The sequence below is a fragment of the Patiria miniata genome, unplaced genomic scaffold, assembly GCF_015706575.1.
Source record: "Patiria miniata isolate m_02_andy unplaced genomic scaffold, ASM1570657v1 HiC_scaffold_3, whole genome shotgun sequence".
Classification (NCBI taxonomy): domain Eukaryota; kingdom Metazoa; phylum Echinodermata; class Asteroidea; order Valvatida; family Asterinidae; genus Patiria; species Patiria miniata.
In genome coordinates, this window is record NW_024037069.1 from 4,342,704 (window position 1) to 4,357,606 (window position 14,903).

General features: G+C 42.2%; 1 protein-coding gene across 1 annotated transcript in view; it reads right to left on the reverse strand.

The window, feature by feature from the left end:
- LOC119737185 overlaps positions 1-14,903 on the reverse strand; it is a 118,763-nt gene that overhangs the window by 33,268 nt on the left and 70,592 nt on the right. The window contains 10 exon segments of the mRNA XM_038211362.1: positions 1,037-1,141; positions 1,144-1,332; positions 3,344-4,108; positions 6,143-6,319; positions 7,039-7,131; positions 9,560-9,664; positions 10,441-10,593; positions 12,459-12,627; positions 13,440-13,643; positions 13,805-13,928. Of these exon segments, the coding sequence (XP_038067290.1) occupies positions 1,037-1,141; positions 1,144-1,332; positions 3,344-4,108; positions 6,143-6,319; positions 7,039-7,131; positions 9,560-9,664; positions 10,441-10,593; positions 12,459-12,627; positions 13,440-13,643; positions 13,805-13,928 (2,084 nt within the window).

Sequence of the window (14,903 nt, forward strand, 5' to 3'; positions counted from 1 at the left end):
GTAAGGGGACTAAACTCCCTGTGAAAATATTCTTTACGGCATGCTGTTACTTTGAAGTAATCAACGAAAGAAGGCCTCTCCAACGGTGCTTCTTAAGACACACCGTAGGAAATTTAAATAAGTAGTTTGTTTTGTTATTCGGGGAAGCACGCGCAAGCATTGGCACGACGCACACACGCGCGCAGTTGCTATAATTCGTCGGATCAGTGCGCGACATCGCGTATAGCTGCAACTCAAAACAATTCAAAACATGATTCAGCAACTTTGGAATTGAAATTGAGATCCTAGAACATTTGCTGTTTTTCTCGGAATATGCAGCTGAAGCTGAGCTGAAACTTCATCAGGTTAGTTGTTCAGCATCCTTCATTAGATTTTGAACACTTTTGTTGCTTCAAACTCTTTTAACACTGTACTCTTTTAGGTATCTTCATTACCTCCACATGCAGACATAAATTTCCCCACAGAAGTGTGGGTCTGTCTTCAAGAGAAAACATGTAAATTTGAACTTTTCTCTTCACCAGCGGGAAAATTTGCCGCCAATTTAAATCTGCCTTTTTGTTCTAAGTGTGTGGAAAGGAAAGACGTGTTGATATTGTGTAATTCTTGCCAAGTTTGTAAGCTAATTGGTCTAATGACACTGCTAACAAAAATCTCCGGTGTCTGGTATGGAGCTTGCCCCAAAAAAAGTGCGGCGACGCGGCTTTTTTTTTTACTTTTTTTTTCTTCAACTGTCGGCTGATGACTGCACATGGTGCCCGCCTAAATTTAGTGCAAAATACATGGGAGTCCAGAGAGGCCACATAAGCTTATACTCGATCGTAACCCCATCTAAAAACACGTTAAAATTGTGCAGCAGCAGGATTCCAGTCAAACCAGTGAGTTTGGCGGTTTTGAGACATCATCTAACATTGAAATTTTTTTTTTGAATTTTGGCATCGCGCGCACACAAGAAACCGAAGACTTTTTTTTTTTTTTTTGCCTAAAAGCTTTTTGTACAACCTCATTCTTACATAATTCACCACCTATCACCACATACCTGATTGTTGTTTCGGCAGAGTGACAGTCACCGTCTCTGAGGTGGCCCTGTCGCATACCTCCTCAAACTCATCCGAGACCAGGCGGTCGTGGTTCCTACCCCACTTGTCAGTGTCTTGCTGATGCTCCTGTCCGTTGTCGTGACAGCTGTCAGGCAGATTTCGTAGGTCTTGCCCGGCGAGCAGTTGACAGTGTAGCACTTGGTGCTGGGCTTGAGGTGCGCATAGGGGACGCCGTTGACGCCGAGCGTGTAGCCTAGGAGGGTGCATCGGAGACAACTGGAGCCAGACTCATCGTCTGCTAGACCAATGGTTGATACACAATCAATTACATTTGTGACCCAAATCAACGCGGAGTCGGAAGTTACCAGAGCTACTTTTTTAGTATTGGGCATATTTTAAAAAACTTGCATGATGGAATCTCTTAATTAACCCTAACTCCCTAGGCCTTTTTGCTAGGATGTAGCCTCAATCCTGCAAAATCCTCCAATTGGCCTCATGGAAAAATAGCATATAGCCTCAATCCTGCAAATTCCTCCGTTATTTCTTGAATATGGTCCATAAAAGGGGTGACCACTGCCTGAATCCTGCAAAATCCTTTTGCTATGACTGTCAATAGGCTGAGGCAGAGGCAGTGACATCCTGGAGCAGTGCGGAGGATGTCAAGTATAATCAAGGACTAAATTTATGCACGGCTGAGCATAAACAACACAAGGTCCGGCCCAAGACCTTGACACAGTGCGTACTCCGAAATCAGCAACCCACTTTTGCCATGTAACCTCAATCCTGCAAATTCCTCCAATTTGCAAAAAGGATTTTGGAGGATTCAGGGCGGTTAGGGTAAATAATAGTGTGGCAGATAGGGGAAATATTTGACGGTATTGTGCATTTGAAGATACAAGCATGGCATTTGGCACACAGAGTATGTCATGAGAAAGATATTTGGCTATAGGACCATCGCAGACTTTTCCTTTGAAAAACATATAGGTAGAATAACAAGCAATTTTCAAAATTTTCAAAATGGCTGCCATGCACTGCTTGTTATTCTACCTACTTTTTCAAAGGACAAAATTGCGATGGCCTATATAGCCAAATATCTTTCTCATGACTTACTCTGACTATGTGCCAATGCCATGCTTGTATCATCAAATGCACAATCCCATCACCTATCTGCCATACTATAACACTCAAGATTTTCACATACATTATATATGCTCATGTATTTTCAATACAAACTAAGGAAACAATTGCCTTCTTGACTTTTTTTTTCTTGTATATTGGGTTCAAAGAGGTGTTTTTTTTGTTTTGTTTTTTTTAGCTTATCCAACCAGGCTTGAAATACAGAAAGAAAAACACTGACTCAGGCTTTGTGAACTGAGATAAAGACAGAAATAGCTTGTCATGCAAGGTTTTTGTTAGCCTTGGTCAAGGCGCTAGTTGTTATTCATCCGGCTGTAGCACGGTAAACGATCTCTTCGCTAGCGCTATGCATGCAGTCATATGTCTATGCATGCAGTGCATTAAAAATACAGCGCGAACAGCGACCTCACGCGGCCACTATTTTCATGCAAATCAGTTGGACCCAATCTAGCGCCTTGGTTCAATCGTCCATGTGAGGTTTTGGGGGTGGTGCTCATTATGTTAATAGCCTTAGCTGACCTTAAATGTTGTTTTCTTATTGGTCAATCGTTGCGTGGAAACTTGCATAGTGAAACGTGGCACCGTACATAATCCATACACGTACACGTTGTGTGTCTCTGCACACGGCACCAATGCACAAAAACTGTGGTTCCTGTCACGTCCGCAAAAGGCGAATAGCTGCAAACAATTTGATGACGTCTGGATTTACCAAGGTGTGATTGGACACCCACATATTAGCCCCGCCTACACTTATCTGTTTTCGCATACGAGGTCATGCACTAGAAATCCAGCGCAAAATAAAGAAAAACATAAGCTTTTGCCGACGATTGAATCAAGGCGCTAGATTGGGTCCAACTGATTTGCATAGAAATGGTGGCCGCGTGAGGTCGCTGTTCGCACTGTATTTTTAATGCACCGCATGCATAGCGCTAGCGAGGATATCGTTTACCGCGCTACAGCCGGGATGAATAACAACTAGCACCTTGACCAAGGCTAGGTTTTTGTTGAACAACAACAATTTATATGAAGTGCAGTTTAAAGGTAGAGTATATCTTTTGTTTACGTTAACATGAATAATAAGCAATTCTGAAGAATGGGTTAACATTTACATGTAATACAACGACAGTTAACTGATGATTATGAAGGATTTTAGGTGAGGATTTAATTACCTGTATTTTTAAGGATGGAAATCAGCACTGGTTTCTCCCAGTATATATCTGCCCAAGACGGACCAAATCCTGTGAGCACCACATCCGGTGCGACGCAAGGGGCGGGCACTCTGACTACATAAGGCTCAGAGGCCAGCCTAACGATGGTCTCTCTGAAATGCTGGCTTCGCCTCTTCCCTTTCTTCTTTGAGCTCTCCTGCTTCTGCTTTCCAAAGTCCGGCTCTGCGATGACCGCGACGACTGTGAAACAGTACCTCGTGCCTTTGGTTAAGCCTTCAATGTCGCACGACGTTGTGCCTTCTGCGTTCGGAATTTCAAGGATTTGGTGGGGGTCACTGCTTGAAGCCAGGCCTTCCCCGCTCTTCACCTCGGCCCATTTCACCTCGTATTTCGTCACTGTCCTCTGCTCTGGCGCCCTCCACGTCAGAGTCACCGCGTCCCCGTGATCAAAAGCGCAGCTCAAGTCGCTCGGTGGCGAGACACCGGTCGTGGTGGTGTCAACGCTGATGCACGGGAGCCACATAGAATCCTTGGGTGTGAGATTCCAGTCTGCTGGGAGGCTCCGCAGTTTCGTCCGGGGGCTTTCGGCAGACGCAGCGCCCTCGTTGAAAAACTCGTCGGTGATGGTGACAAGGTGCAGGGAGTAGGCGGCGGATTCCTGCAGGCTTTTGATGATTGCTGAGGTAGCATCTGGTAGCAGATCAAGGTACTGTACCGTCTTTAGGGAGCTATCGTCGCTCTGCGTTGTGACGTAAATCCGTAACCCTGTGGAAGCACAGTCGGGGATTGTTACATAAATTTGGGCGATTCACAAAGTAGTGCGCCACCAAGAGTTTGCCACGGAGAGTTAATTTTTCCCAGTGCATTGTGGGAGATGGTCGACAAATTCGCAGCGCGGGACATTTGAAATTGTTAGTTTTTTCCGGTCAGTGGTTTCGTAAGCGTATGATTTGAGGATCTGTTTGCCCATTTCTTTTCTTGTTATCAATATGGTGTTTTTTTTGTATCAAAGGCGGCAGAACGCTATGCCCCAATCTATGACACATTAGCTCAAGTTGTCTACCGACACTCATTCAAATGGGCCATGTTTTGTCGACCGTAAACTTGAAAAATGGACTCTCCGTGGCAAACTCTTGGTGGCACACTGCATTGTGAATCACCCCAATTAGCTGTTACTAATGATAGGAAATTGTAATCCTCCACAAAGCCGTGTACATTTACTTGTAAAGCACCACAGTTCTATGGTTATGGTTTCCAACTCAGTGAAGCAGTATGCAGGGTTGAACCCTGACGAGGATTGTGTTCTTGGGCAAGACATTTACTACAATTACCCCTCTCCGTCCAGAAGTACAAATGTTTTCCTTTGATGGTTAGGAACAGGTTCCACTGATCTTAAACTGTTGCATAATATTGATCTCAAGGATTGATGTACCGGTACAGGAGTAATATTAACCTGTAACGACATCGGTATAAGCCCGACACAATCACCACATTTGTTTATTATTATTTATTTGTTGGGTTCAACCAGAAAAACAAATCCAAAAGTGGAAGATGAATCTGGCTTTCTGTGGTGAGTTTAACCCATATTCATAAATACCTACGACCGTTTACGCATTCCTATTGGTCGAGAGCCCGTCACATGGCTGGTCTTAAACGGATGATAAAGACATGGCTAGCTGGTCTTAAACACTTTCCCAGTGTCACATGAAATTTGCACTCCCATGAAATCCGGTGCCTTTTACGTTTCATTGGTTGAACGCTCCAATTCCCCACGTATGCATGCACAATACTACCAGTGAATCATTATTTCATGGAATGTGCGATGCGCACGCCATTGTGGAGGGGCATTCCATGTTATAGTCAGAGGGGTGTTTCGTAAAACATGAAGTAAAATTGTTGAACAAAATGGTTAACAACGTCTAGTTTTTGACTTGTTTTGATTTTTGGACCGAAAAGATTGTTTTTTTGACCAAAAAGGTATTTATGAATGGGAATAAATATGTGTTCCGTCGGTATTAAACACTCTGTTTAAAACCGGTGGGAGTCTGGATGGGTGATAATTACCCATCCAGACTCACACCAGTTTTAAACAGAGTGTTATAATACCTCCGAAACACACATTTATTCCCTTAAAGGGAATATACATCATTTGCTTTTGCTGTAATTTTCAGAAATGGATGGAATTGGGGGGTTGGAAATATATAGCAAATATAGTTACACTGATTTTTTTGAGGTTTTGGGTTAAAAACCAAGAAAAACAATCATTTTCCTGTAGTCTGGTTCCCTGACTCCATATAAGAAGAAACAGAGCAGTTTACATACATTGGGGAATTGTAAGGTCAGGGAACCAGTCTAGCTGGCTTGTACCCGTTCATAGGTGTGTAATCGATTGCAAACAAGTGCGATGGTCAATTGGGGCCAGTATTTGAAAAAAGCCAGTTTTTTTCCAACGTTGGTCGGCCGACCAGCGTTGGAAATTGATACAAAAATACCACTTTTCTTGAAAATGACAGTATACCAGGTGCCATGATTTTACAGGATGCTTTACACTGTTATTCGCTAACAGTCCAGCAAGGTATTTCAAAATGATTTGGTAGTTTTATTTTTTGATGTTTGCAAATGTTGTATTTTCCCTTTAACCCATAATAGTCCCTTTATCCCAAACTACCATGCCTGTGGCTCCTGTACCGCCCCAAACTGCCCGAGCACACCAAGGTTTAATGCATTCAGTATTAAGGGAATAAATTGATACACTGTAATACAATGTAGTACTGATGGGATTATAATCTCATCCCTCACCGATGACTTCAGCTCCCTTCTCTGTGGGTGGATCCCATTTCAGCTGGACAGTGTGTGAGCCTACGGAGGCTACGGTTAGCTGGCTGGGTGGATCAGGGGGGCTGGCCGTGGTGACAGTGATGGACTCGGTCTGGCTCAGGATGGGAACCTCATAGGGTTTGGTTTCTTGGCTGCCTTCTAAGAGAAAATAGGACACAGAATTGCAAAAGCATTATATGCAATATCAAATATTATGAATATCAGATATTAAGACAAGATAAGTTTGCGGTAGCACCATGTGAATAAATCTCTTTTGTGAGTTTGTGTGGTTCTGAAAAGAACCGGAGGGACTCAACGTTTCCAACAGTATGCTCTGCCCGTCGTCAGGATAATGAGGGATTCCAACGATGATGCGATGTTATAAGGATGGGTGCGGTGAGGCGTGAGAAGGATGCAAACTGGTGAAGCTTGAAACCGGTGAAGCTGAGAAGGATGCAAGTTGACTGAGGGATGCTGGATGATCACTGGAGCGTGTCAGTACGAAGTGAGGGGGCAAACGGGAAGGAGCTCAGGGTATAGGTGAACAATAGGCGAGAACTCAACCTAACTTGTCCTAGGGTATAGGAGACCCATCAGACTTGGACTTGAGCAGAGCATACTGTTCGAAACGTTGAGTCCCTCCGGTTCTTTTCTAAACCACACATACTCACAAAAGAGATTTATTCACATAGTGGTGCTACCGCAAACTTATCTTGTCTTAGTATCTTTCCACCATGCAAACCTTCAAATCTCAATATTAGATATACAAAAAAACAAATCTTGTTCAACGAGTAAATCAAAACCAATGTGTCTGAAACACTCAACTTGCTAACACAATGCAATTACTAGTAGATAGACCCTTGAAGGTTTATACTCACTATGCCTGTGTGACTGGGTGTGCCTTCCCTGGGCCTGAACAGTTACACAATACTTGGTGCCGAGGTCTAGCCCATCGATTAGCAAGTGGTCATCTGTATATGAGGAAATGAAATGGGGGCTAATATTCATTGTAGTCTCACTGTATGGTTAAACAACTGCATAATGATTTGTGAGTATTATGAGGACAAGAGTTTTAAAGGGAAGATACAACAATTTTGCAAACATCAAAAAACGAAATGATCAAATTATAAAAAAAACATCTTACTGGTTTGTTAGGGAATGACAGTCTAAAGCATCCTGTAAAGTTGTGGCTCTGGTGTGCTGACATTTTCAAGAAAAACTGTATTTTTCCAACGCTGGTCGGCCGACCAGCGTTGGAGAAAACTGGCTTTTTTTTCAAAAAGTGCTCCTAATTTTTCATATTTAGTTTGTCTGCATTTTCTTTGGAATTGATTACACACCCGTGGAGACTACACGCCTGCTAGACTGATTCTCTGATCTTACAATCCCCAAAGTCTATAAATTGCTCCATTTCATCTTAAGTGGGGTCAGGGAACCAGACTACAAGAATATGATTGGTTTTCCTGGTTTTTCCAGCATCTACGAACCCAAAACTTGAAACAAGTCAGTGTAACAATATTTGCTATAACATATTAATCCTCCAAATCCATTTATTTCTGAAAATTGCAGCAAAAGCAAATGTTGTACATTCCCTTTAATGTACATGTAACCAGACTGGAGATTTGAACTCATCGATGTGCATAGCAAGTTTTTGATAAGAGGCAACGTCCCAAAAGCTATTGGAATGGCATTTGTTTCTTATGCCCTCGACGATTCAACCTTTCAAGTTGTCTAATTGGCCTATTTCTCAAGTACACGTACACGATGCTTATGTGTGCCAGTTATGAAAGCTAAAGTCCATCATTTGCAACTATCCAAAAAGTAACTGATGTAATTATTGTTGACAAACATACTTGGTTGAAAGATAGTAAGGGGACTATATTCCCTGTAAAATTATTCTTTCTGGCAAGCTGTCATTTTGAAGAAATCAACGAAAGAAGGGAGACGCACCATGACCATTGGAAATTTCCGTTAGTAGTTCGTTTTTTTATTCGGCGAAGCACGCGCAAGCGTTGGCACGACGCACACGCGCGCGCCCCTGCTATAATTCGTCGGATCGGTGCTCGACATCGCGTAGCTACAATCGGCTCAGTGAGAACGTGTCTCGGACGCTAATTCAGGCCCAATTCAAAACATGATTCAGCAACTTTTGATTTGCAATCGAGATCCTAGAATGCTGTTTATCTCAAAATATACAGCTGAAGCTGAGCTGAAACTTCATCAGGTTAGTTGTTCAGCACTCTTCTTTAGATTTTTAACACTTTTGTTGCTTCAAACGAACAAAATGCACAAATTACAAATGATGGACTATATCTTTAAATGAAGTTTGACCAAGGTCGTAGGGACAACACACTGGCTGTTTTTCTGACTATGAATGAGAAAATTGAGTAAGTCTTTGAATTATCGTATATCCGTCTGAATATTTTTGAAATAACAACAAAACCACAAAGTTTTGTTTTAATTGTGTGGATACTTAAAAAATCCTTCATGTTGTGAAAAAATGGCTGTGGTTGGGGATTGGAATCATCTGCCAGGCTATCAGTCATCATGGCAAGACCTCAGTTTAATGCTCAAGGGCAAATGATTCCAGTTCCCAACTGCAGGCCTTTTTTTCACAACACGAAGGATTTTACACAGCTTACATAATAAATCACTGAAATTGATTAAAGGGAACGTACAATATTTGCTTTTGCTGCAATTTTCAGAAATGAATGGATTTGAAGGATTAGTATGTTAAAGCATATAGTTTTTAACTGACTTGCTTCACGTTTTTGGGTTCGGAGATGCTGGAAAATCCAAGAAAACCAACCATGTTCTTATAGTCTGGTTCCCTGACCCCATTTAAGATGAAACCAAACAATTTATAGACTTTGGGGAATTGTAAGGTCAGAGAATCAGTCTAGCAGGCTTGTACCCCTTCACGGGTGTATAATCAATTGCAAAGAAAATGCGGAATAACTAAATATGAAAAATTAGAAGCAGTTTTCTCCAACGCTGGTCGGCCGACCAGCGTTGGAAAAATACAAGTTTTCTTGAAAATGTCAGCACACCAGGAGGCACAATTTTACACTGTCATTTTGGACTGTCATTCCCGAACAATCCAGTAAAATATTTTGTGATATTTGATCATTTTGTTTTTTGATGTTTGCAAATGTTGTATCTTACCTTTAAAGCAAGGAACTTGGTCACAGCGTCCAAAAATGTTGTTGTGATCAATTGACCATTGGGCAGTGAGGCTGAGGGAAATTACGTAACACTCATATGGGCTGAGCCCAAGGATTAGGAGTATCTGCACAATTATACATTTTCACAATTTACTTCGTGGCTTTGTTGTTATTTCAAAAATATTTAGACGGCCACTTTTTGGGGGGGTCATACTGCAGATAGCAATGTGCTTACCAGCCGTTACTTTGCTCTGAGGTGGTTCCCCTGACTTCTTTGACAGCTCCCACCATGTGATGGTGTATCGTTCAGCAGGTGCAAAATGCTTGCGTTGCTTTTTTCCTGAAAGTGGAGTGTAAACACAATGCATGATTCCAATATCAAGCTAACCTTAAAATGCATTTCAATACACAGGTCTTCTAATATACAAATATTGAGTGGCTCAGCGTGGAATGGGTGGAATATTATCGCAAGGTAAAATCTGGACTGTTCCATTTCACGAGGCGAAGCCGAGTGAATTTGGAAAGTCCAGATTTTACCGAGCGATAATATTCCTCCCATTTCACAATTTAAAGCCACTCAATTTAGATCCTTGTCATTTGATGTATTTGAACTTTTATTTCAATACAAAACTGGAGGAAAATGTATTTCTCTCTTCCAAACCACCCCTTCACGAAAATGTTTGAACCCAACGCTGTAGCGCTGGCTCTTTGGAACAATACGCGCTATGCGCAATGCTGAATATGCACACCAGCATATTTTTGCACACAAATACCGTGTCATGATCTTAACTGTTGAATAGTATTTCCCATTCCCCATGGGCGGATAGTACTTTTTGAGCCGCGGCGTGAATGGGAGCAATAACGAATGTCATGTGATGTGAGTTCCACCAATCAAATGACAACGATCTGTATGTCGGTTATATAAAAATACTAAAATTACAATACCAAAGAGCAACATCGGTGATCGAGTGGTAAACAATAGGTCATAGGTTTGGGTCTCACTCAAGCAAGCTTACCAATTTTTTTCTGGATGATAATTCTGTGTTCCAGTGGCATTGTCGCACCTACTTTTGTGAAATGCTTGGCAGAATACATCAGACAAGAATATCTACCAACCTTTATCCCAGACCACCAAGAATGAGTGGCCGGTGACCAGCTCACACCAGATCCTAGATGGAGCTTGCACCAGACGATCATAATTCACTCGCATTACATGACTCTGTAGGATCAAGCTCGGCGGGTGTTTCTTAAGTGCTTCTTCTATTTCATCTGCAAGTACAGACAAATCAGGTTAATATGTCCATAATTTAAAACAGTAAGGTACAATGGAAGATATCGGATATACAGTTTCAAAATTATAGGGTTGTTTTTAATAGTCCTTCTGATTTGAGGCGTGCAATCACACCCCCACGCACATTCTCAAATTTGTATCCTGAGTCGGACATTTCTTTGTTCTCGTGTAGGAAAGTTTTCGAGTTTGAAAGTGAAGTTTCAAAATGCTCTAATTTTAACCAGAATTAATTTCCTTGGCTGAAATTCAGACTTAATATCCCTTTTCTAAAACTCTTCCATTTGCGACGGATCAACCCACCTTGGAAATTCCTAGTGTTTGAGTAAAATCCATATATCTATTTCGTGAAAACCTTGTCCGTAATTTAAAACGGTAAGGTACAGTGGAAGATATCGGATATACAGTTTCAAAATTATAGGGTTGTTTTAGTCCTTCTGATTTGAGGCGTGCAATCACACCCCCACGCACATTCTCAAATTTGTATCCTTGTGGAGACATTTCTTTGTTCTCGTGTAGTAAAGTTTTCGAGTTTGAAAGTGAAGTTTCAAAATGCTCTAATTTTAACCAGAATTAATTTCCTTGGCTGAAATTCGGACTTAGTATCCCTTTTCTAAAACTCTTCCATTTGCGACCGATCAACCCACCTTGGAAATTCCTAGTTTTTGAGTAGACTCCATATATCTATTTCGTGAAAACCTTGTGGAGACCTATTCATCTATAGAAATTGCCCTGTGGAGACCTATACAATCTTTTGTTCCCCATTGTGGAAATGTCTCCACAAGGATACAAATTTGCGCTCGCCATCGCACGCCTAAAAGCTTCCCGAGAAGTGTGAATAATTGCACGCCTGAATTTCCCTGAACCACAGAATCACACTGCTAGAAAATAACACACCTAGAAAAACCACACGCCTAGAAAAATCCAGGTGTGCCTTTTTCCACACGCCTGTGATTTTCAAATCAGAAGGACTGTTGGTACAAAGGCCACTGTTTCGCATCAATAAAGTAGACAAGTGCAGACAATTATAAGTCGGTTTTAAGCAGTATTGCTGAAGTACATGTAGTATGGTCAGTTCATAAAAGAATACCAATGCCAGTGTGAATGCGACCCAAAATTCAATATACTGAACATGCACAACAAACTTTGTCGGATTTGAAACGTGTTCAACCTGTGCAAATTTCCAGAATGAACAATTTCCATTTGTGCTCAAGTGGATTCCATCACAGGTCCATCATAAGTTCGATCACAAGCAAAACACAAGTCCACTCACAAATTCAGTCTCAAGTATACAAGAGTATGAACGTAAACAAAGGAATGTCTTTGTTGGACTTGGTACTTGGTACTTGGTTGGTTCTTCTCCTAAGGACTTCCAAAAGGGAGCATAACTAGGAGGCCAGAAACACCGGGGCAACCCCCTTCTCTTAGCGATAAGTGTTACTGGGTTCTTTTACGTGCGTTAGGCCTTATACAACACACGGGACCTCCGGCTTAACGTCCCATCATGCCCATCCGAAGGAGGAAGCAATAATGGTTAAGTGCCTTGCTTAAGGGCACAAGTGTCCACCCGGCGGGCTCGAACCCACGTCACTGTTGCCTCTAAAACACCAGAACATGAGTCCGGTGCTCTTAACCGCTAGGCCATGACACTCCACTTGATTTGATGTCTTGTGACTCGATATGAGACTAGATCACTTGCTACAACATCTAGACATCAGACTACAACACCGCTTGCCACGTCAAAAATTTGGGCCGGGATCCCCCCGCCCCCCCCCTTTTGGGATTATTGAAGACCCAGAGCCAGAACTTCCGTTGACAGAAGGGAAATAAAACCTCACAGACATACCAGATGTAGTTGGCTCGTCTCCGTCATCGCTTGATAGAAGCTTAGTGACGGCTAGAACCTGGACCGTGGGAGTGCTCCCAGGCTTCAGGTTAGACAGCGTAGCGCGAGTGATGCTGGGAGGTAGGACACTGCCGCTGTGCGGATGGTCATCCTTGAGAATGACAAATCCCTGCAGACCAAAGAAAGCAAAGTATTTCATGCAGAAATGTTGAACAACTTCTCCGGAATCTTCCCTCATTTAATTTATTAGCTTGTAAACAATACTGATAACTTCATTGCAGGAAGATTCTGGAGAAGTTTTCAGAATCCTGAAACTTATTCCAAACGCATTGGGCAAATTTCGGATAAACTTTTCCAAAACATATTCCGAACATTCAATTATTACTACTATTACTGTAATAGGGCGACAGGTTTTGCAAACTCCGTCCACAATAGGGCGATACACCTTACTGAGGCGACAAAATAACTGTCGCCCTTTTATGAAAACGACCCTTAGGACAAGGAATTTTGCTGTCGCTAACCATATAGATCGATTCCTCATGGTCCAATTAGTATAAATACTAAATTGCGTGGAAAAAACATAAGGTAAACTTGGGTTAGGTGACAGTTTAGGTTTGTGCATAAGTCTATGGGAAAGTCACCCTATTGGGGCGAAAAGAGTAATTATTATTATTATTATTATTAATCACTTCTGGTAATGAAACCAAGGATTCCTCAAAAGCGCTCTAGGCACTGTAGCTCGCAAGCCTGAAGAAACCCGTGGAGAGAAGACAATGAGAAAAAATTACAGTTTTAGAGGTGGGAGGAAAAGATCAGAAGCATATTCTGGGGAAAACCCACGGAATCAGGTAGGGACTGAAAACCCAATCCACATATTGGCCCAGGCGGATTCGAACCCGGGTCACATGCGGTGGAAGGCGCGGAAAGTACCGCCACGCCAACCTGAATCTCAAGGTTGATCTAAGTGATGCTCAATCTCACCTGCACTTCCGAGGCCTTGTCCTGGTCTGGTACCACCCACGCTATGTCAACGCCATCGGAGTGAATGCACTCTAGTCTCAGGTCCAGAGACACAGGTAGCATTGTGGAGCAGGCCACGGTGAGCTGGTTGGACTCTGTGCTCAGGACACCACAGGTTACTTCAGTGGGTTGGTCCTGCTTCATGGAGGTCCAGCCTGCATGGGCCTGGTACATGTTTCAAATGGGTAAAAAGTTATTAAGTAGTCATATCAGACAGAGGTTGGTTAACCCATAAATCCATGTGCCTAAACTGGCATTCCTACTACTCACCGTGGAAGCTTGTGAATATGTGGTTATCTGGTGTAATCTGACATTCTAATATTTACCTTGACTGTCACTTTGTATTGATGGCCGTCTGCTTTCAGGTTTCGCAGCGTGTACTTCTGGTATGCATGCTTCTTGGATGTCTTAGGTTTCACCTCCCCATGCAGCTTGCTATCAATGTACACCCTGTGTGAAGAAAGGACAGTGTTAAACACAAGTTATTATTATTATTTTCAAGGCCCTACGTATGCTGAAATATATTGCAGGCTTTCAAGAAGATGCAGGTGAAAAAGAAGGAGAAGAGTAGGACAAAAACAAGGACTTTGGAAGACAAAGTCACGATAAAAGTAGGACTTTTGCAGGCTTTCAGGAGTAGTTTTCGTTGATATATATATGCATGTCCACAGCACCATAAGCCTCATTTGGCATGTTCTGTACTCACAACACTTGTGCTCCATCCTCAACTAAGCTCCTTAACTAAGCTCTTGGAAGTACAGCTGCTGTTCCGGTACTCCTGCGCCCAAGCCCTTCATTGTGTGATTTACATATGACAGTGCGTAACACGGTTATGAAAAATATTTAACACGATTTCATTTTTTGAAGTTGTGGGGCAAAAAAGTAGGGAAAAAGTAGGAATTTCATGAGAAGAAAAAGAAAAAGTAGGAGCAAGGTAAAAAAAAAATAAGGAAAAGAAGGAATACTTGAAAGCCTGATATTAGGTAATACACTTGTACATGTAACATACTAATGGTTTCCTGGTGGTTAAAGCTATAGTCCATCATTTGCAGCCATCCGAAAAGCGACTGACGTAATTATTGTTGAAAAACACATTTGGTTGAAAGATAGTAAGAGGACTAATCTCCCTGTGAAATTATTCTTTCTGGCATGCTGTTATTTTGAAGACAGCAACGAAAGAAGGCCTTTCCAACGGTGCGTCTTAAGACGCACCGTTGGAAATTTCCGTTAGTAGTTCGTTTTTTATTCAGCCAAGCGCGCACAAGCGTTGACACGACGCACACGCATGTGCGCCATCTATAATTCGTCTGATCAGTGCGCGACATCGCGTAGCTGCATTCGGCTCAGTAAGAACGTGTCTTGGATGCTGAATTCAGGCCCAATTCAAAACACGATTCGGCAACTTTTGATTTGAAATCGAGATGC